This window comes from Budorcas taxicolor, chromosome 5, assembly GCF_023091745.1.
Source record: "Budorcas taxicolor isolate Tak-1 chromosome 5, Takin1.1, whole genome shotgun sequence".
Lineage (NCBI taxonomy): Eukaryota > Metazoa > Chordata > Mammalia > Artiodactyla > Bovidae > Budorcas > Budorcas taxicolor.
This window is the reverse complement of record NC_068914.1, coordinates 18,905,089-18,924,683: the sequence shown is the minus strand read 5'-3', so window position 1 is coordinate 18,924,683 and position 19,595 is coordinate 18,905,089. Positions and strand designations below refer to the sequence as shown.

The window sequence follows — 19,595 nt, the reverse complement described above, 5'->3', positions numbered from 1 at the left end:
GCGTTTTTATTATATTCACGGAATTGTGCAACCATCATTTCTATCTGAATTTAGGGGGGACATAGAAGCAGGAGGGTCAGCAGGACCACCCTGTGCAGAGCCTCAGAGGCTGTGTTAGGGTGTCTGGTCTTCATCCGCAGAGTAAGAGAACCTCTGGAGGTTTATAGCAGAGGCAGTTACATGACCTGTGGTGTGCTTTAAATATGTCCTCGGATGCAGGTGGAGTAGAGGTTTCAGGGGGCAGAGCTGGGGGGAGGAGGATCTGTTAGGGCAAACTTACAGCAGTGGCCACTGTAGGGCTGCTAGTGACCTACTGGGGTTGGGGGGCATGATTGAGATGGAAGTGGCTGTATTTGGGGGTCCTTTGGAGTAGATTACACAGGGCTTGGAGTCAAGTTGGTGACTAGGGTGGCCTGGCAGTCGGGCTTCCTAACTGGGTGGATGATGGCGGCTCTCACTGAACTAGGGCAGGATTCCCTCTCTCCTCACCTGAGTGTGTCAGAGCCCAGTGGGTCACTGGTTACACCAGCAGTTGTAAGAAAGGGATGCTGTGTGTGTGTTTCAGGGTAACATCTAAAGCACAGCAGCTGGCACTCAACAGCCGACAGCCACCTGCTGTGCCCCTGAACTGGGACAACACTGCACCACCGCTGTGTCTTGCTCATGTCCCTGTACCCACCCCCCACCCCCCGGTCTCAGGCTGAGACTCTTACTCTTTTAGGGGGCATCTGTGACTCCCCCTGTGAGGGGAGATTTTTTTGTCTCAACTGCAGACCACTTCCTCTTCCCTTTGGAAGGTGGAGCAGGGGAGGGAAAGAACCAGTGCCTGGAGGAGAGAGGCTGTGCTCCTGCTAGTGACTGAGCAAGTGCCTGGGTTCTGAAGCCAGGGTCCATTCTTGCTCTCGCTGGGTGGGTAGAGGCAGGTCCCCTCCCTCTCTAGAGGGCACCTGTGAAATGGAGGGTGGGGCACTGGCTTGGAGACTGTCTGTGGGCATCTCTGGCTCAAGTCTCTGGGGTTTTGCCTGCGCCCAGAGAACAGGCTGCCTTCCTCCCCAGGGGGTGCTCACAGGGGATGCTGCTCCTTCATCCACAGGCTGCTTCGCCATCCCCATCTCCCCTAATCATCAGGCTTTCTCACACACCTGTCACATCTTCCAGGGGGTCGCTGACTGCAGTGCAAGCTGTTTGCATCTCCTCTTTCCCTACCAGGGCCTTGGATGGGAGGAGTGTTGAGCAAGTGTCGGAGGGCCCTGAGCACAAGAAACATCCAAGCCATTTCCCCACCCATGTAGGATCTCAGGTGAGAGACTGGGGACCCAGAACTTGCCTTCCTTGGGGGGTGCCAGCAGATGCCTGTCGACTGCTTTGCTCTGGTTCTGATCTTCTCCAGAAACAGGGCCGGCCACCCAGCCACTTCCCCCACCTTCTGGCCCAGACTCTTCACTGTGCTCTCTTGTCCCCTCTTTCCAACAAAGGCGTCCTCACTAGAAAGGAGGTTGGACATACATTGTTTGCCAACACAAGCAACCATTGTAGCCCCAGGGAAGGGGGTTGGGGTAGAGAGCCAGGGTGAGGTTTTGCTCTCTGCTTGCCAAGACTGGCTCCAGGGAAGGCCCCAGCCCACAGTTCATGAGTCAGGCTGCTGGGGTCCCAGCTGTAGTCTCTCCCTCTTGATTTAACCAAGTCTAAGGCAGGAAGCAGGGGGTGGAGTCCAAGGAGGAGACTTGGGCCCCTGAGGTTTCTAGGCAAGCTTCTCTGGGATGGCCCCAAAGAGGGAGAAAATTATCAATCACATACTATGAATTTTCCCTTCTGTCACCACAGGGCCCCCCACTCTGCAGCTGGGAAAACTGATCCCCTGAGAAGGGAAGCAAGCCATTTTATCCTGAGCGCCCCTGCTGAGTTCATGGAGGGCCAAAATGGAGACAATTCACTGCCTCTCCTGCTGCTGCTGCTGCTGCTGCTAAGTCACTTCAGTCGTGTCCGATTCTGTGTGACCCCACAGACAGCAGCCCACCAGGCTCCCCCGTCCCTGGGATTCTCCAGGCAAGAACACTGGAGTGCGTTGCTATTTCCTTCTCCAGTGCATGAAAGGAAAAGTGAAAGTGAAGTCCCTCAGTCATGTCTGACTCTTAGCGACCCCGTGGACTGCAGCCTACCAGGTTCCTCCGTCCATGGGATTTTCCAGGCAAGTTCCCATTAACATATGGGTCCCCCTCACACTCTTGCTTCATCAGCCCTCACACACAAAACCACACTCTGGCCCTTGACTTCACAGATCTTAAAGAACCAGAAAGAGGAGAAAGAGAACTCTATTCTTCCCAGACTTAATATAGATCAGTTTGGTAATGCCATTTCAAATAACTGGATGCTCTGAAGTTGCGTGGACTAGAACACACATTGCATTTCCACAGGACTTCAGAGTTTACATCTGTGGCTCCCAGCATCTTCACAGATGAGGTCGTGCAATACAGAGAAAAGTGACTTGCCCTTGGTCACTTTGTATTGGGCAGAGTCTAGCCCAGAACAGTCTTCTGACCCCTACCCTTGTCTCTCTCTCCCACTCAGCACTAGATTCTGGGTTCTGATGCCAGCTCAGCTGCAAATGAGCTGTGTGACCTGAGACATGTCATTTCAGCTCTCTGAACCTACTTCATGAATGCACTGGCCCTCCAAAATCCTGATGGCATTTCATTCATTCCACGAGTGCTGCCTCTGAGGAGGCCCTGAGTCAGGTCCTGGAGCTGTGAGGATGAGTTTTCTAGCTCTCTGCCCACAAGCAGGAACATATTCAGAGCCCAGGGAGGGTATAGACTAGGAAACCTCAAGTGGGGAGAAAACAGCAGGAACCCAAGTCCTCCTTCAGGGGACCCAGAAATTCCTAAGAGAAGTCAGCTCAGAGAATTTCCATCCACACATTGGCCTCCCTTTAAAAAAGCCTTATGACAAAATGTCTGAGCTCAGAAGCGGAAAGATTAGGGGTCTTTATACACTTTACAGAAAGATTTTTTTATTTGGCAATTCTTAAAAACAAAACAAAAAGACAAAACTGCTTTCTCCAATTCCCACCTCTGGATTTACAGTGCATTTACAAATTGTTAGGAGCACATTTATAGAGTAAAGCAGGAAAGAAAGCAGGAGTTGGGCTTTTTGACTGACTACTGAACGGGTCTCAGCAACATTGCAAACCCAGCACGCATTCTTATCTCTTAGACTCATTTTTTTTTTTCCCACGGAAGGCTGTTTGGCGGGTGACATGAGTGGTACGTTTGGAAGCAGAGGATGGTTATCATTTACTGAAACCTAACTGTGTGCTGTAATTAACACCCATTTCACAGATGAGGAAGCTGAGGTGCAGAGCTGGGATTGCAATCGGGGCTGTTTGACTGTAAAGGCCGGGCTCTCTGCCCACCTTGCTCAGCCCTGCTCTGGACTAGGACACAGATCAGTCAGTGCACTTGGGGGCAGGTGACTAGACTCCACAATGGATAGATTCAAACGGTGGAAGAATACTGGGGCCATCAAGGCCATTAGGAGAGAAAGGAGACCCTCTCGGGGCGGGGGGTGGGGGCGGGGTGTTCACTATCTCCCATCCAAAGGCAGTGGGACATCCCATCGGCCCAGTGGCTCTGGAAACAAGTAAAGCAAGGGGGGCCGTCAAGTAAAGCGGGGCGGAGGAGCCTAGGAAAGTAAGGGCCGTCACTCCGGGGGAGCCAAAGAGGCTGAGGGGACAGGCTCCCAGGGCGCCCGGAGCCCCAGCTCTGGCTCCGCGTGGCACTTCCGATCCGCACCCTGTGCCCCGCCCACGGGCGCTCTGCGCCCCCTGCTCCGACCCGCGCCCGGCCCCGCCCCGCCAGTGTGCCCACCCCCGGCCCGCCCCGTAGTCCCCTCGCCTGGCTCCCGGAGCGTCCCGGAGCGTCGAGGCGCTGGCGGACCGACCCGCCGGCAGTTGGCACTGGGGACGCTGGCGCGTCGGTCGCTTCGCTCTCCCGCCGGCAGCCTCGGGCGCCTGGAGCCAGCGGTCCAGGCGGCGGCGCCGCGCAGGGGGCCGGGATCGGGCGGCAGGAGGCTGCGAGGCGGCAGTCGGCGGCGGCGGAGGAGGCGGAGGCCGGCCGGAGCCCCGATCGCGCCCCAGCCTCGCTTGCAGCCCAGAGCTTGGGGCTCGGCGCCCGCCCGGCCCACAGCCGCATGGCTCCTCTCTGCGCGCGGCTGTCCTGCCTGTTGCTCCTGCACTGTGCGCTCTGCGCCGCCGCGGGCAGCGGGACTGAAGGTGCGTGCGGGTTGGGTGCGCGGGGGCGCACTGGGTCGGTATGCTCGAGGGTCGGGATGCCCCGAGGTGCCCGGCAGCGTTGAAGTGGGTGGGAGGCTGTGCGCACACTCTGGCTGTGCTCTCTTTTCTTCTCCCCAGTGCCGCCGAAGCTGTCGGGGATTTCTCTCCTTTTCTGGTGCGAAACGCCGAAGAGACCCCAGGAGAGGATTGGGGGATAGACGCCTATTCTGAGGGGCTGTGTATCTGCCTCTTCGCCTCGGTGTTTCTCACTCTCCTCTCTCTCCTCTCACTGCCTTCTCTGTCTCCAGCTTGTATGCATGTGTGTACAGATAAGCGCGTGTAGGTGTGTGTCAAGTGAACACCAGGCACTCACACTCCTGCACAAACACACATATATCTCTCTCCCCCAGTATTGTCACCCTGTGCCTTGCAGACACACTGTCACAGACACCAGACACACTCCACCGTCACCCGTGCAGTATGGGGTGCCCTTCTGGTGTCGCTGAGCATGGGGAGGGGGCTCTGGTCTTTCCCCGGCAGAGTGCCTGGTTGTCTAAGCTCTGCTCATGTAGGAAGCAGGATCCCTCTGGCTGAAGTCTTGGGGGTCTTCTGCTGGGCTGGATAGAACCAGAGGAGAGGTTGTTGTCCCCCACCCCTCATAACTGCCTTGGGCACAAGGGATTTTCAGGACACATCATTTTCTAGGTTTTTATCAGTGTCGTGAAGGGGGCTGGGAGGCAAGAGATAGAGCCCTGTGGAAATGAAAATTCCTCCCAAGCTCCTATCCATGAATCACTCGGCCTGGAAGCCAGGGAGCTGTCATTCCTGCCCGGTCTGGCTGGGCTTAGCGAGAGCTGTGTAAGGACGGGCTGCTGGCATGTAGCCTGGAGCATGGGGCCATGACCTCACACTTAATTCAGTCCGAGTGGGCAGGTCACCCGTGCGTCTCCTTTTATTTTTGAAGATCTATATTTACCCAGCTTGGAGCTGGGCCATGTAGAAATTTCGGCAGCCACTGTGCTGCTTAAAAAAGTTTCCTTTCTAAACTTGGAAAAACGTAGAACCTGTATTCCTTCCCTTCCCTCTCCAGCTCCTCTTTTCTCCCTGACGCGTGCCCAGGATGCCCTGAGTTTCTAGGTGTGTTTGTTTTGCCAGCTGTGTTCCAGGAGCTCAGCGAGGAGGGCCCTACCCCAGGCTGGGCTGGTGACTTCAGTTCCCTGGGGAGTTTGGGCACATCCTGCCACCCCTCTCTTTGCCCAGGGGCTTTCGGGGAATTTCCTTTGTAGTGCCCAAAGTTGGAAGGTTTGTTGCTAGAGTGACAGGATTCTGTTTGGCATCATTTATTTTCCTCTGCTAAGTGTAACAAAGACCTGGGGATTATTGCGAGCAATTTGTGTCTAGCAGTTTATGAACTTGAACACCGATCATCTGAGTGCAGAGACCCAAGAGCTGAGGAAGCACTGGGTGAGAAATGGATGAATTTGGACTAAGGGGGTCTCTCAAAAGTGACAGTCAAGGTTGCATATCCTTTCCTGTCTCTGTGGGGTTTCCAGCTTTGCAACCCTATGGACTGTGCCTGCCAGGCTCCTCTGTCCATGGGATTTTTCATGCAAGAATACTGGAGTAGGTAGCCATTCCCTTCTCCAGGGGATCTTCCTGACCAAGGGACTGAACCTGCATCTCCCGTGTCTTCTGCATTGCAGGCTGATTCTTTACCTGCCAAGCCATCCAGTAACTCTTTCTTTATTTCCAACAGAGCTGCGCTTCTCAAGAAAACTCAGTGACTATGGCGTGACAGTGCCCTGCAGCACAGATTCTCAGGGACGCTTCCTCTCCCATGTGGTGTCCGGACCAGCGGCAGTCTCCGCAGGGAGTATGAAGGGGGACGGGCCGCCCTCACCACTGTCACACTCCGGTCGCCTGCGGGTGGCTCGAAGCCCACTGCGCCCTGAAGGCGTGACCCTGAAGCCTGGCAGGGTGGGGCGCTCCTCCCTGTACTTCAATGTCACTGTGTTTGGGGAGGAACTGCACTTACACCTGCGGCCCAACCGGCGGCTGGTTGTGCCTGGAGCCTCGGTGGAGTGGCAGGAGGATTTTCAGGAGCTGTTCCGGCAGCCCTTGCAGAGAGAGTGTGTCTACACCGGGGGTGTCACGGGCATGCCAGGGGCAGCTGTCGCCATCAGCAACTGTGATGGATTGGTAAGGGACAAGCCTCTCATCAAGTTCCACTCCCCCCTCCTCTCCTTCACTTCCCACTGTCCCCCCTGCCCTCCGCCCATGAGCCAGACCAATGTGGTTTTCTCCTTGGCTCCTATGTGTTTGGGATTCCTGTGGGCACGGCCTGAAGTCTGGGCCAAGTCGGGGGCTGTGCTGCTTTCCAGAGAGAACCCCACATGCCCCACTGGTCACAAGGTTGACACTCTGTCGGCTTTAAAGTGGCCAAGATAGGATGGTACCTTATCCTGTTGATCCCCCACTATCCACTGACCCACCGGGACTGCAGCTTACCTGTCAGGGATCTGAGTACAGATGCATGCAGGTGTGAGGCAGGTGGGCTTTGCTGGGGTTGGGTCCTGGCTGCGCCACTCATGAGCCACAGTGCTTTGGGTATGTTACTTGCCCTCCGGTGGTCCTTTCCCTTACATGTGGAGCAGTGTTTAATCTGCACGTATTTACCGCACGTGCTCCTGTGTCCAGCCTGGCGGATATGGCACTGCCTAAGACAGACATGGCCCCTGCCCTCCCGGACCGGATGTGCTGGTGATGACAATATGACCGGCCTCACCAGGCAGCATGGCCAGTGGTTGGCACCTGCTTGGCACATCGTCAAGGCTGTCGGTACCAGCTGCTGTTACTATCTTTACTACTGTGTCCTTTCTCATGCCCCACTGTCTCTGGCCCCAAAGCCAGCCTGCTCTTCCGTGGCTCTCTGCCCTCAGTTCCCTCTCTTAGGACTCCGTCCTCCCAGGCACAGGGAACCTCCTGCTAGTTGGTTCCATGTTGCAAACCAGAAAGCCACAGGTGGCTTCTGTCCTCCTCACACTCAACTCCTGCTGGATCCCATTTCCCTCGCTGCTCCATCTGCTGTGTGTCAGGCCCTCGTAAGCCTCCATAGCAGCCCCAGGGCCTGGATGGGGGCTGTTTTCATGGTCTCTGATTTACCAAGCACAGGCTGATGTGTCCAGGAAAGGACCTGCTCGCCCCTCTGCCTTTCGGCTTTACGAGAGGGATGAATCAGATGGTGCAATTGTAAGGGGGGGTTCTTTCCTCACTGGCAGAGCTGGGAGCACTTCTTACCATTTTCCCGTTCTTAAGAAGTGTCTTCCTGCTCAATGTCATGGCTCCTTCATCTAGATCAGTGTTTCTCAATCTTTTTTTTATTATCATCCCGTGGAGGAGCCTTTTAGATACGTTTCCTCTAATTGCTCCCCGATGAAACCCTAAGACCATAACTATATTGAATATGTCTTTAAACTCTCTGTTTATCTATGTTTTATGTATGAGATGAGTGAATTTTTTTGCTTCCCAAAGAATCAGTTTTTGCCCATTGGAGACACCAGAGCCCCCACTGAAAGGCATGGTCTAGGCAGCGGTTGTTTCTTAGAGTGAAGTGTATACCAGAATCACCTGGGATGTGAAGGTTCTGTGGAGCAGACTTGGAGGAACCCAGACGGGAAGGCCAGCTGGAGGAGGCTGAGACCTTGTCCTGCTGCCAGGGTGAGCCTTGGCTGCCAGCCCACCCTGGCTCAGCAGTCCAGGGATTCTCCTCAGCAGGAGCCCTCAGTCGGCCTGTGGCCACCGGTTTTGGTTGAAAATCCAGAGTGACATGGGAAGTCACCCAGAGATGCAGTGTCTTTATAGACAAAAAGCACCAGGGCATGTTGGTGGCTTGGGCTGAATGTCAAGGTTACCTGAAGTCATCAGTCACATGGGCTGTAAGCTGTTTGGTGACAGAGATGGTCTCCTTGACCCCCTCCATTAATGTCTATGGGGATCTGAACAAAGGCGTGAGTGGTGATCATTGCCAGTAATAGATAGCTACCCACCGTCTTTACACTCTGGAGACCTTGTCATTGAACCAGCTCAGCAGGCGTTGACAAGTGGGCACTGGATGCTTAGCTGACATTGATGACTCGTGGTGGCCTCTGAGTAAATGTTCTCATTGGCTGTGTGACCTGGGCAGCCCACTCCCCCTCTCTGGGCTTATTCCTCTCATTTGTCCAAAGAGGGGCTGCCCTCACTGCTTGCTGGCAGATGGAAATCTATTCTGTGTGACATTTGCAGAAGTTGGATCCGGTGTCGGAGGCTATCCACAGATAGGCCTGTTCCACAGTAGAACTGAGGCTCCAGGAGTGGCTTGCTTGGTCCCCTCGCCTTTGGTGGGAGGAAGAAGTGGATGTCATGGGCTGGGCCCCTGCTTGTACCCTCAGCTGTCCCCAGAGACCAGTTCCTAAGTCCAGCTCTCGGGAATCTCCCTGACCAGTTCCCTGACAGGGATCATGGTCCAGCACAGAGGCCCCCTGCCCAGGCAAGAATTTCCTCACTTCCAGTCCCCTCCAGAAAACTGCCCTGTGTCCCATGAGATCAGATGCTCTTCACTCTCACCCAGCTGAGCCACCTTGGGGTTCAGAGTCCACAGTGCAGCCCATCTGATGATCAGATTTAACTCTCCATCTTTATGTGCCCTCTGGATTTTAACCCCATCTTCCTCCGTATCTTAAATACTAAATACAGTCATTCATTCCGGAAAAATATGTAATGAGAGCTGGCCACAGGCAGGGTCCACAGGGAGACTGAAGAAAGTGCAAGGGACACAAATAAGAACAGTGACAGTCACGAGCCACAGCCGTAGCCTAGGCGCAGCACACACACTGTCACGTGCCTTCGCTAAGCTCATCCGTTACATAGGTGGGGAAACTGAGTCATGGGGAGGAGATACGGAGATAACACAGGTAGCTTCTCTTGGCACAGGATTTCACAGTTTGTAAAACTTTCAGTTGTACGAGTTGTATGTGCATATAGCGTTGTTGCCCTGCCTTGCAGAGTTAGGTCCCTGCCCTTAGGGAGCTTAGGGTACCCCACAAATAGCATCAACATTAACTTTTTGGTTTCCCATAACATAGTGGGGATGGGTACTTGGCAAATAGGACTGATTATTATTGTTGTCTTAGCAAAGATGATATTTGAACTGGGCCTTGAGGGATGAATAGAAGTCTGTTAGGGCCAGTGGGTGAGGAGGGCATTCTGGGCAGAGGAAAGAGCTTGTCAGCATGCTGGTGGGGCCAGGGAGGGGATCCTGGAAGACACACTGGGCAGGTGGGCCCTGCTCTGACCTTGAAGGAAGCACAGGAAGGGAGAGGGTGCCCAGGCCAGCGACGTGGCCATCTGTCATCTGAGAAGAGTCTGGGCCACGTGTTGGGAGACATGGCTGTGTGATCCCAGGCAAGCTACCACCCTCTGGGCCTCCCTTGCCTCCCGGGTGTATCCTGGAGCCTGGACTGGATAAGCTCAGAGCCCTTCCACCTCTGGCATTGGTACTTTGTGACACAGGGCAGGCCTCGCTGGAGAAGCTTGAAGCAAGGCTGCTGTAAGTCTATAGTTGACTGCCCCTTCCTGGCGGGGCCTGGGACCTGTTCTTACCAGGTCTTACGAGGGCAGCAGGTGTGGAGATGAAGGACATTAGTCCTGAGCTTGGCCCTCATGGCTGGGCAGACCTTCCAGTTGTAAATGGTCTGAACAAACCCTCCTTTGTGTGGACAGACTTGCAGCCGTTCGGACTTGAGCTGTTCTGGTAAGAAGCGCTGTGTCTAAGTGGGTGACTCAATCCTCATTTCCAGCTGGAATCTGCAGTGGGAGGCAGTGACATAACCTCTTCCACTTCTCCTGTCATCCCAGAGTCACTCACCATGGGCCCTGGGACAGACATAGGTGGCTTTTGTGCACTGCAGTTATATTCATACCTGAAACTCAGGAGCAGGCCCTTTAGCTTACTTCCTGCTGGCTTTGCTGGAAAACCTAGTGTGTCAGAGTCAGGAGGGGCTCAGAGGAGGAACCCAAGAATGAGGAAGCTAGGATCCCTGCCCTGGATGAATCTGGAGGGTAATGGGACTCAGACATAAAAGCAGACAGACTGCAATCTTTTGTGAGGCAGCAGGGGGAAGACCCATTTGTTTTGATTAGGTCATCAAGGAAGACTCCTAGAGGAGGTGGCATCGGCTCAAGACTGTTCAGACATAAACACAAAAGAAAATGTCAAGCCCTTGGTCAGCAAGAGAGAACTGCTGATCCAGGGCATTCTTGAGGATGTGTAGGTGAGGGGAATAAGCGATGTGGCGAGGCCCAGTCGTACCTGTAGAAGGCTTCCTCTGGGGTTGGGGGCAGCTGTCAGACACTGGGGTCCCAGATTGGGAGTGGGCCCAGGTAGTGGCAGCAACCTGCAGGACCACTCTGCAGGGCTTCCCTTGGGGGAGCCTGAGCAATCAAAGTGGCAGTCCCCTCAATACTCCTGTGACCTGAAACCTCAGGGTCTCTGGGCAGGGAGGACCTGGGTCATCTCAGGACCCCTGGCTGGGGGCAGATGCAAAATAGACCCTCTGCTAGCAACTGTGGCTCTGAAGTCCTGGGAAGCACATGAAAGCCTGGGGTGGGGGCCACTTTGTGAGTCCTGGAGGGATTGTGGGTTGCAGGAATGGGGTCAGCAGAGTGGGGCCCCTGTGAACCATCTGGAACCCAGGCTGCCAGCCTCCTGAAGGCCACTTACCCCACTGCTGTCTCTGCCTCCTGGGGTTGAGCCTCGCCACCTCTGCACTGGGGTGATGGGGGCCAGACTGCCTCATGTCCTCCCTTTGCCCTCAGTGGTCCGTGAGTCACGGGCCTGGCGCGGAAGCAGCCGCACGTGGGAGGTTTGTCACCATCTGGCTCTGTTTTCCACCCTCTGCAGAACGTGAATTTTTAACGGGTTACAGAGGAGACAGACCCCTGGCAGGCAGTGTGAGGAGAGGGCAGGGGAGGCTGATGCTGGCTCTGCTTCCTGCCCCTGCCTAATGTGCAAATCCCAGCAGCATTCTGAGCCTCAGTCCTTTGTCTTTAAAATGGAATCACAGTGCCTGGTGGAGGGAGTGTATATTGGGGATTGACAGTTTAAATGGTCCAGGGTTCTTAATGAGGTGATGAGATGTCCTAAACTTGTGGTGGTGGTTGCACAACTTTATGCGGATACTAAAAATGATCACATTCTGTACTTTAAATGGGTGAATTGTATGGTACATGAATTATGGTTCAATAAATCTGTTACCAATAGTACTTGGCCTATAGAAAGCCCTATAACAGGCATTTTTTAGTCATTAAGAGGAAAAAATGATTTTTAGTCATTAGGGTGGCAGAAATTGTGGGTTCGCTTTACTCTAGCGCAGATTAGCTGTGTGACCTTAAATGAATATCTAAATCTCTCTGTGCTTGGTATTCCTCATCTTTAAGGAGGCAAGGAGAACAGTCATCTATAGGGTTGTTCAGAGGATTAAATAAGATAAGTAAAAAAGCGAAGTGTCTGATATATGGTGCAGCCTTAAAATATGGGGATTGTTAATAGTAACATTTGTTGTTTTTATAGTAATTGCTACAATAATTACAGTTATCATTAATGATGAGAAATAACTGTAAATATTGTTAAAGTCCCTTGTACAACAACAGTATGTAGATTATCAGTGCTCTCTGATGTGAGCCCTAAGCTACCTCTGGTTCCCAGGTTGACCAAGCCCTGCCTCCCCTCTGCTACAGCTACTTTTTCTGCAGAATGAGTCAAATGGTGCTTGTTCAGTGCATGGGAGTATATAACGACTGGTCTGTAATAGCCCCTGGACAAATACTTTCCAGGGCAGGTGGATACTGGGAGGTGCCAAGCGAAGCATTCTGTTAACGATCTGCGGGCCCCTTCCCCCAGCCAGGTCCTTGACCAGGCTCTGGTGATGCAGGGTTGAAACTCACCCCTTTCTCCCTATGCTCAGGACCCACAGTTTCAAGAGAAGACAAATATGCACAGCAGACAGCATAAAACAAGTTCTGCATGAGGTACTTGGTAGGTGTCCTGCAGGTGAGTGCTAAAGAATGGTGCTCAGGGAAGGCTTCTTTACCAACTGAGCTGAGGCCTGGCTTCGACCCCTGGGTCGGGAAGATCCCCTGGAGAAGGAAATGGCAAACCACTCCAGTATTCTTGCCAGGGAAATCCCATGGACAGAGGAGTCCTGTGAGCTGCTGTCCCTAGGGACGCAAAGAGTCGGGCACAACTGAGTGACTAACTCAACTCAGGGAAGGCTTCACAGTGGAGAGTACTTTTGGGCCAAGTATAAAGGCATAAAAGCATCAATAAGAGCTTTTAAAGCTAAGAGGTAGGAACTGTAGGCATTCATAGGGAGGGAAATCCTGTGTCTTCATAGGATTCAGGAAATGGTAAGTCTTCACAGCTGTCCATGGAAGAAGGGAGTGATGAAAATGTAGTTTAGAGAAGCTGTGCCTCATTGTGGAGCTTAGCCTTGCCCCTGTGGCCATAGGGAGTCATGGGAGGTTTGTAAGCAGAAGTCACATTTGTATTTGGGGACGATGCTAATCTTTCCAGCTGCATCCCAGCACAATGCCATTGTAGCAGGTTTGCCTGTGACTCATCGGTGTCTTTGTGTCAATATCCATCCTTGCCCTGGGTTTGCTCCTTGCTGGCTAGGGAGTAAGTGGGCTTTCCTGACAGCTCCTTGGGAAGCCCCTGGCCCTGGCTTGCTGTCTGTGCCTGTCCTGGGATGTGGAGTATGAGGCTTGGAGTTTCAGAGATGCCCTCATCCAACCGTCCAGCATGCCTGTCCCCATACATCTTGACCGGCGGGCTGCCTATCTCTACACGTCTGTGCCAACAGCCTTGGGAGGGGCAGAGGAAATCTGGCCCCACACTGATGCGGAGATTGTCTTCTTGCTCCATGTGCCCCTCCAGCCTTGGTGGTGGCACCTGCTCTGCAGACCCCTGGCCCTTCCTAGCTGGGCTGGTGTGTGGTCACCTCTCTTTGCAGACCCTGCCTCTGCTCATTCTGCTCACACCTCCGCCAGGGCCTTCCCCTTCCCTCTGCTGAGGCATCTGCCATCTTGGCCACCCGCTTCCCAGAAGTCAGGAACTGTCTGATTTCTCTGCATGCTGAGCACGGGGCTGGGCTCATGATACAATGGAGGTCATGACTTCAGGAGCAGGGCGTAACACTAGAAAGAGAAGAGGGCCAAGCGCTAGGGGAGAGGTGGGGCTGCGGCAAACTCCTGTTTGAAGGGAGTGGCAGTCTGGTGTCACATTTGAGTATTTTAAGGGGAAATCAGAAATAGAGATCTTTAAGCAAAGTATTCTATATTTTAAGACAGGGTTGTGGGCCCAGTATAACAATATGGCAGGTTTTTTTGGGGTTTTTTTGGCCAGTGAGCTGTACATGCAGGGGATGAGAGCATGACCCCTGCAACCAGACTGCCTTGGTTGAAATCCCAGCCTTACCTTTCTCCTGCTGTGTGGCCTTGGGCAGTTGCTGAGCCTCTCTATGCCTCCGTTTCCTCATCTGTAAAGTGAAGATGATATTAGTCACTCTATAAGAGTTGTCATGTGTGCAAAGGGCTCTTTCAGCTCTTTTAGTACCTGATAGGTTTCAGCCCTTGCTATTGAATGATGTAGATGTATTGGTTGAGTCTACCAGTCTGAGGGATTGGGTGTGGGAAAGAAGAGGAGAGGAAGTCAAGAGCACCGGAGTTTTCTGTGTACACCCCTAGAGGGGTCTCTGGGCCTTCATCTGTGAGGGCAGAGCCCATTGCTCCCAGCCCTACCCAGGCCTGTTCATTTTTTCTCAGGCTGCAGCTTGCTCCTTGCCCCAGTTTGCATTCTTCCCCTGGAACATTCCCATTAGTCTCCTGAAGGCCAGGGTCTGAGCCTAGTGATGGGTGTGTCTGTACGACCCCAGCACCTGCCACAGGCTAGACCTTCAGTGGATGCTGTGTGAACTGACGGATGGGTAGAGGGAACATGGACGTCTTGCTTTCAGAAGCAGCATGGAGCTCATGTTGGCATCTTCTCACCCCTGCCGGAGAGGGAGGAACAGCGTGCCTAGGCTCAAGGACAGGAGTAATAGTGTACCCATCTTTGCAGTCGTTTTCCCATACAGACCCTCGGCAAGTGGGTTGATCTCTCTGAGCCTCAGTTTCTGTATCTGTAAAGTGGCTATCCCTACCTTGTAGTTTTGTTGATTAGAAATCAGGCACTTAAAAGTGGTGCCACAGTGCCCAGAACAGTAAGTGGTAGCATTTGCTACTATTATTGTGGGTCTCTTGGGATAAATACAGAAACTGTGGCAGGTTCCACAGTGGGTTTTTTTCCAGACCCCTGGATGCTCATTCTAGTGCTCTTGCTTCCCAGAAGGCCAGTGGGGTCTCTGTCTGAGTGGCCCAGGGCCTGGGTCTTGGATGGTTTTCCACTCCTCAAGGCATCTGATCTTATATTCTCACCTTTCTAGTCTCCCCATGGCTGTGCCTTGCTGTCTGCCCTGGGTTAATAATGTATGTAGGATATGGAGTAGAAGCCAGACATCAGCTCACTGCCACTCCTTCCAAGCAGAGCCGGCCTCCCATTCTTAGGGAGAGTTGGTCTGGGGGGTGGTTTTATTTTTCTTCCCTGGCATCTTCAGGTTGGCTGGAGGGAGGGTGGCTTGTGGGCTGCTCTGTGGGCTGGTGGGTGTGGTGGGGGCTGCGCTTGCTTTCCATCTGCCTTCCAGCCTCAGTGTGGTCCAGGCCCAGGGGTGGGCTTTTGGTGAGGACTTGGGGAATTTCCGCATTCCCTGGACCCTGCAGTGGAAAGTTCCCAAACCATCTGCCAGGCCAGGCCTTCTATCTTCAGCATGCAGGCCTTCCCCTGCCTTTAAAGCCTTAGAAACAACAAGAACAACAGCAAGAGGAAGAACAATGGTAATATTTGTGGACTGCCTCATCTCGGGCAGCTCCAAGGAGCTCCCTATCAGCACAAATAACCCTCATGTTATGAACACCTCCAGCTCAGCTTCATTGCCAGAGTTTACCCTAACTTTGGCCTGAGTGTGGGCAGCTGTAACTGGAAGAGACTTTGGGGGCCTCTCGGTCCCCTCCTCACTTTACAGACAAGGAAACTGAGGCTCAGGGAAGGGAGACTCCTCCAGGGTCACACAGTGGGTTATCATCAGGGCCAGTGGGGTTCAGGCCCTTGAGTCCCAGTCCAGTGCTCTCCACCCTCCCCGCCACGATCCCGGGGGGCCTCTCCTGAGTTAGTGAATAGGAATTGCTCCTCAAGGTCAAACCCTGTAAGGCCAGGACTCGGTGGCCATGACGACTTCAGAACACAGATGCTTAAGGGACTGGTCCATCAGTTGCCCCATGGGGGGGCGTCCTGGGAGTCCTTGTGCCTGGGTTCTGAGTGGGGGTGTTTGTAAGGCTCCCACTGTAAATGTGAGTGGCTCAACTTCTTCAAGTCGTTGTCCTGAAGACTGGGAAGCCCCTTAAGGGAAAAAAAAAAGCCAGCCTCCCTGTGAGCAGGATTTGAAGAATGATGAAACCTCCTGGTGCTTGTCAGCTCCAAGTGGCCTTTGCCACTGCTGTGTCCGTTTTCATAATTTTGGAGGGCAGTGGGCTGCTGTTCTGCACACACTGCTTGTCGTGGAACATGAAAACCCTTTCGGTCTCCTTTTCTTCTGCTTTCCATAACATGGTGGAGAGGTCAGTACAACAGGCCCTTTTAGAGAAGCGTCTCGTGTTCTCTAGGGGACGGTCATTCTGAATGCAAACCTTATTCCCAACAGGTTACTTAAAGCCCTTTGTCAGTTTTTGCTTTTAAGCCAGCCAAATATTTGTACCTTTGATCTGTCCAGAAGACACTTGTACCCCCAGGCTGTCCCGCCCCGCAGCAGCAGTTCATTTCCGTCCCTTGAGGTTGGCAGGAACCCACACTGAATTAGCTCCTCCAGGCCAGAGAAACCTCGTTGAGCCCTTGATGTTTCGTCACCTCATAATTCACAGTCCCGAGGCTGTCCCCTGAGCCACAACCACATTTTGTGAGAGAGGTCTCTCTCATTAAGGGCCCAAGAGGGTTCATTTTGGAAACTTGGATTCGAGGATGTCTGCTGAAGGTGATTTTGTTCCGAAGTTGGTCCTGTGTGGTGGATCATTATTTGTCCCCCTGTGGAGAAGCTCACATCTAGAAGAGGGATAGACAGACTTATCTGGGAGGGATAGAGCATCTGCCAGGAACCACTGGAGGGGGCAGTGATGGGTACATTTGAGCTGGGCCGGAAGGGATCCACAGAGCTGTCTGCAGGGCACAGGCATGAGACCAGCGTGGACAGGCATGGCTCCCGGTACAAAACAGGCCCTGTTAGGCTTCAGCAGGGGGGATTTTTGTCTCTAATAATCCCCAAAGGGAAACAAACAGGGCTTGACAAGAATAACAAGTGGTGGGGTGGTCCAAGGGTGATGGCAGTGCCCTCCCTAACGGCCCTCCCCGCTTCCATCCATGCCCCTGGCCATCTCTTTACCATCAGCAGCCAGAGCAGTCTTGTTGGAGCCAAGTCCTCCCCATGATACTCCTCCCAGAGAAGCCAAGCAGGCCCTGGGCAGCCTCCCTCCTTCCAGGCTGCCTGCGACACCCCTGCCATCCCTCCACGGCCCCCTCCACTCTCCTCCCTCCCCAGATGCTGTTTGCGCCCACCCCTCATCTCACCCGTTGGTTGTCCTCCAGGGTCCCCTCTTAGTGACATCTTCCCTGACTCCCTTATTTAAAATTTCAAACTCCAGTTCTCTGCTCTGCTTCCTGTTTCTCCACTGGTGTCCCATGTTCTTATGGATCACCTGTCTCACCTCTAGTGAAGGTCGGCCCCAGGTGAGGAGGGATTTTTGGCTGTGTCCCCTGCATACCTGGAATGGGGTCTGCTCAGCAATCATCTGAGGAATGAATGAGTAGTATTACAGACAGAGGTTTAGGAGAAGTAAATTGCAGAGATGTAAGTAAGTGAACATGTAGAGTGAGTGGGGAACCTGGTGAGTGGCCTGAGTGACTGGAACGTGGGCATTTGAACTGCTAGTAATAGGGGTTAACACAAACAAGCTCTGGGGAAGTGTCAGAGTTCTAAAAAATTGGGAAAACATGCTAATGGTGCCGGGTCCTGGGCAGGGTTAAAGATAACAATAGGCCTCATTTGATGGTGCTTTCTAGCTAATGTGGTTTTGTCCACTTGTCCTCTCTATAGAGGAAGGCTGCTGCTGCTAAGTCGCTTCAGTCGTGTCTGACCCTGTGCGACCCCGTAGACAGCAGCCCACCAGGCTCTCCCGTCCCTGGGATTCTCCAGGCAAGAACACTGGAGTGGGTTGCCATTTCCTTCTCCAATGCATGAAAGTGAAAAGTGAAAGTGACGTCGCTCAGTCATATCCGACTCTTTGTGACCCCATGGACTGCAGCCTACCACGCTCCTCCGTCCATGGGATTTTTCCAGGCAGGGGTACCAGAGTGGGTTGCCATTGCCTTCTCCGGTAGAGGAAGTCACTGATGCCTAAATGTTGTCAGGAGCCTGTCAAGAGTTCAGGCATCTAGGTCCACTCATCTTTCCATTATCCTGTGCTCTCATGCCTTCTGTAGGGCCCTCTGGAGTAGGCTGATGTCAGGGTGGATCAGAGGGGAGCCCTGGCTGGGACAAGTGACTTGCTGGGCCCCAGCCCTTAGCTGCAGCCACACCTTTTCCTGGCGCCACCCTGCCAGCCTCTGGCTTGCCTCTGAGCTGTAGGGTTCAGGCCTTGATGCAGGGAACCATTCCCCAGCTCAGGGCCTGGCAGCCACACTGCCTCCTGGCATTTGAGGGCTGGTTTCTGTCTCCTCGTCTTGAAGCCCCCACCACTGCCAGGACTCTGGGCCAACCAGGGGGCCAGGCAGAGCTCCCAGCCCAAGCTTGGTGGGCCATCCATGGTGGTGATAGAAGGGTAAGCCTCAGAGCCACGTGGCTCCTGGGCATGGGGAATGGAAACTGGTGGCGGCTGCCAACCTGGCAAGGTCTGCCCTGGACCCTGGCTGGGCTCCAGGGTGGGGGTTTGCCGCACAAGGGGACTCTCTGAGCACCTGCAGGTGAGGCCCTGCCCTGCCGCTGGGCCAGGACCCCTGCTGCTGGGAGGAGGGGCATCATAAAAAGCGAGCGCCCTCCCTTTAAGCACATTTGCCAAGCTGGAAGAAGTTGCAAGAAGATCTAAGCAACTCTGTTCTCCATGGGGCCAGAGGACAGAATCACTCACTGCTTTCAGCAGCAGCAGCATCATAGAAAAGATATTGTTACTAATTGTCCTCAGTCTCTGCACCATGGGCTCCTAGCTGGGGGGTTGTGACATCATTGGCCACTGGCCACACCAGCAGGTCACAGATTCCCTCCCTGCCTCCCGGACACACTCAGCTCAGGGACTCTTCACTCAGAGTGGAGTGGCACCTTCAGGGGAGAGGGTGGTGAGGTTCTGAGATAGCACCTAAGGCAAAAATCACATGTGGTCCAGGTCATCCTTGGCCATGCTCAGCCCAGGGCGATGCTGAAGGTGTAACAGGCGTGCAGTCACCCGGCCTGTCTGGACTTCCCTTCCCCGCATCCCATTCGGTCAGGGCGTGTACTCATCGTCCTTTGTCCCCTCTCTGTCTTTCTTGCCCATTTCCTGTATAATGGCAAACTAATTCTGGTCAAACACTCCCGGCTGCTACTGCTCTCTTTGTGAAACATGGATGATCACTTAAATATCCATTTCATACGATTACACCATTTGGAAGCTTCCAGAATTGAGGCCAGGGGTTCCGAGCCCTGGCTGCACATTAGAATCACCTGTGCAGGTTTGAGACACTACTGATGCTTGCTTCCCCGACCCCACCACAGATGTAATTCATTTGTTTGGGGTGTGGCCTGGGCATCGGGCATTCTGCAGATTCCACAGGTGATACCAATGGGCATCAAGGGGTCAGACCCACTGCAATAGCGTTCTGGGAAAGTCTGCTTTGTGTTTGATGGAAAAGATGGGGAATCAGGAGAGCCAGGCTGAAGAAGGAAGGGAAGGGAAAGGCTGCCTTGCCTGCTGTTAGGTTGGGCCTCAGGAGGGGACATTTCCTCCTCATTATGTCATTCCCTTTAGTTTCAGGAGTGGAAACTGAGGCTTGGAAAGCATCACCCAGCAGCTTGAGTTGGAGCAAACTCTGGGAGATAGTGAAGGACAGGGAAGCCTGGTGTGCTGCAGTCTGTGGGGTCTCAGAGAGTCAGACCCGACCTAGCGACTGAACACC

At 53.7% G+C, this 19,595-nt stretch overlaps 1 protein-coding gene across 1 annotated transcript in view; it reads left to right on the top strand.

The window, feature by feature from the left end:
* The first annotated feature begins 4,188 nt into the window (after window positions 1-4,188).
* Window positions 4,189-19,595, top strand: part of ADAMTS14 (ADAM metallopeptidase with thrombospondin type 1 motif 14) — a 97,248-nt gene continuing 81,841 nt past the window's right edge. The window contains exons 1-2 of the mRNA XM_052640147.1: window positions 4,189-4,270; window positions 6,027-6,469. Of these exons, the coding sequence (XP_052496107.1) occupies window positions 4,189-4,270; window positions 6,027-6,469 (525 nt within the window). The remainder of the gene's footprint in view (window positions 4,271-6,026; window positions 6,470-19,595) is intronic.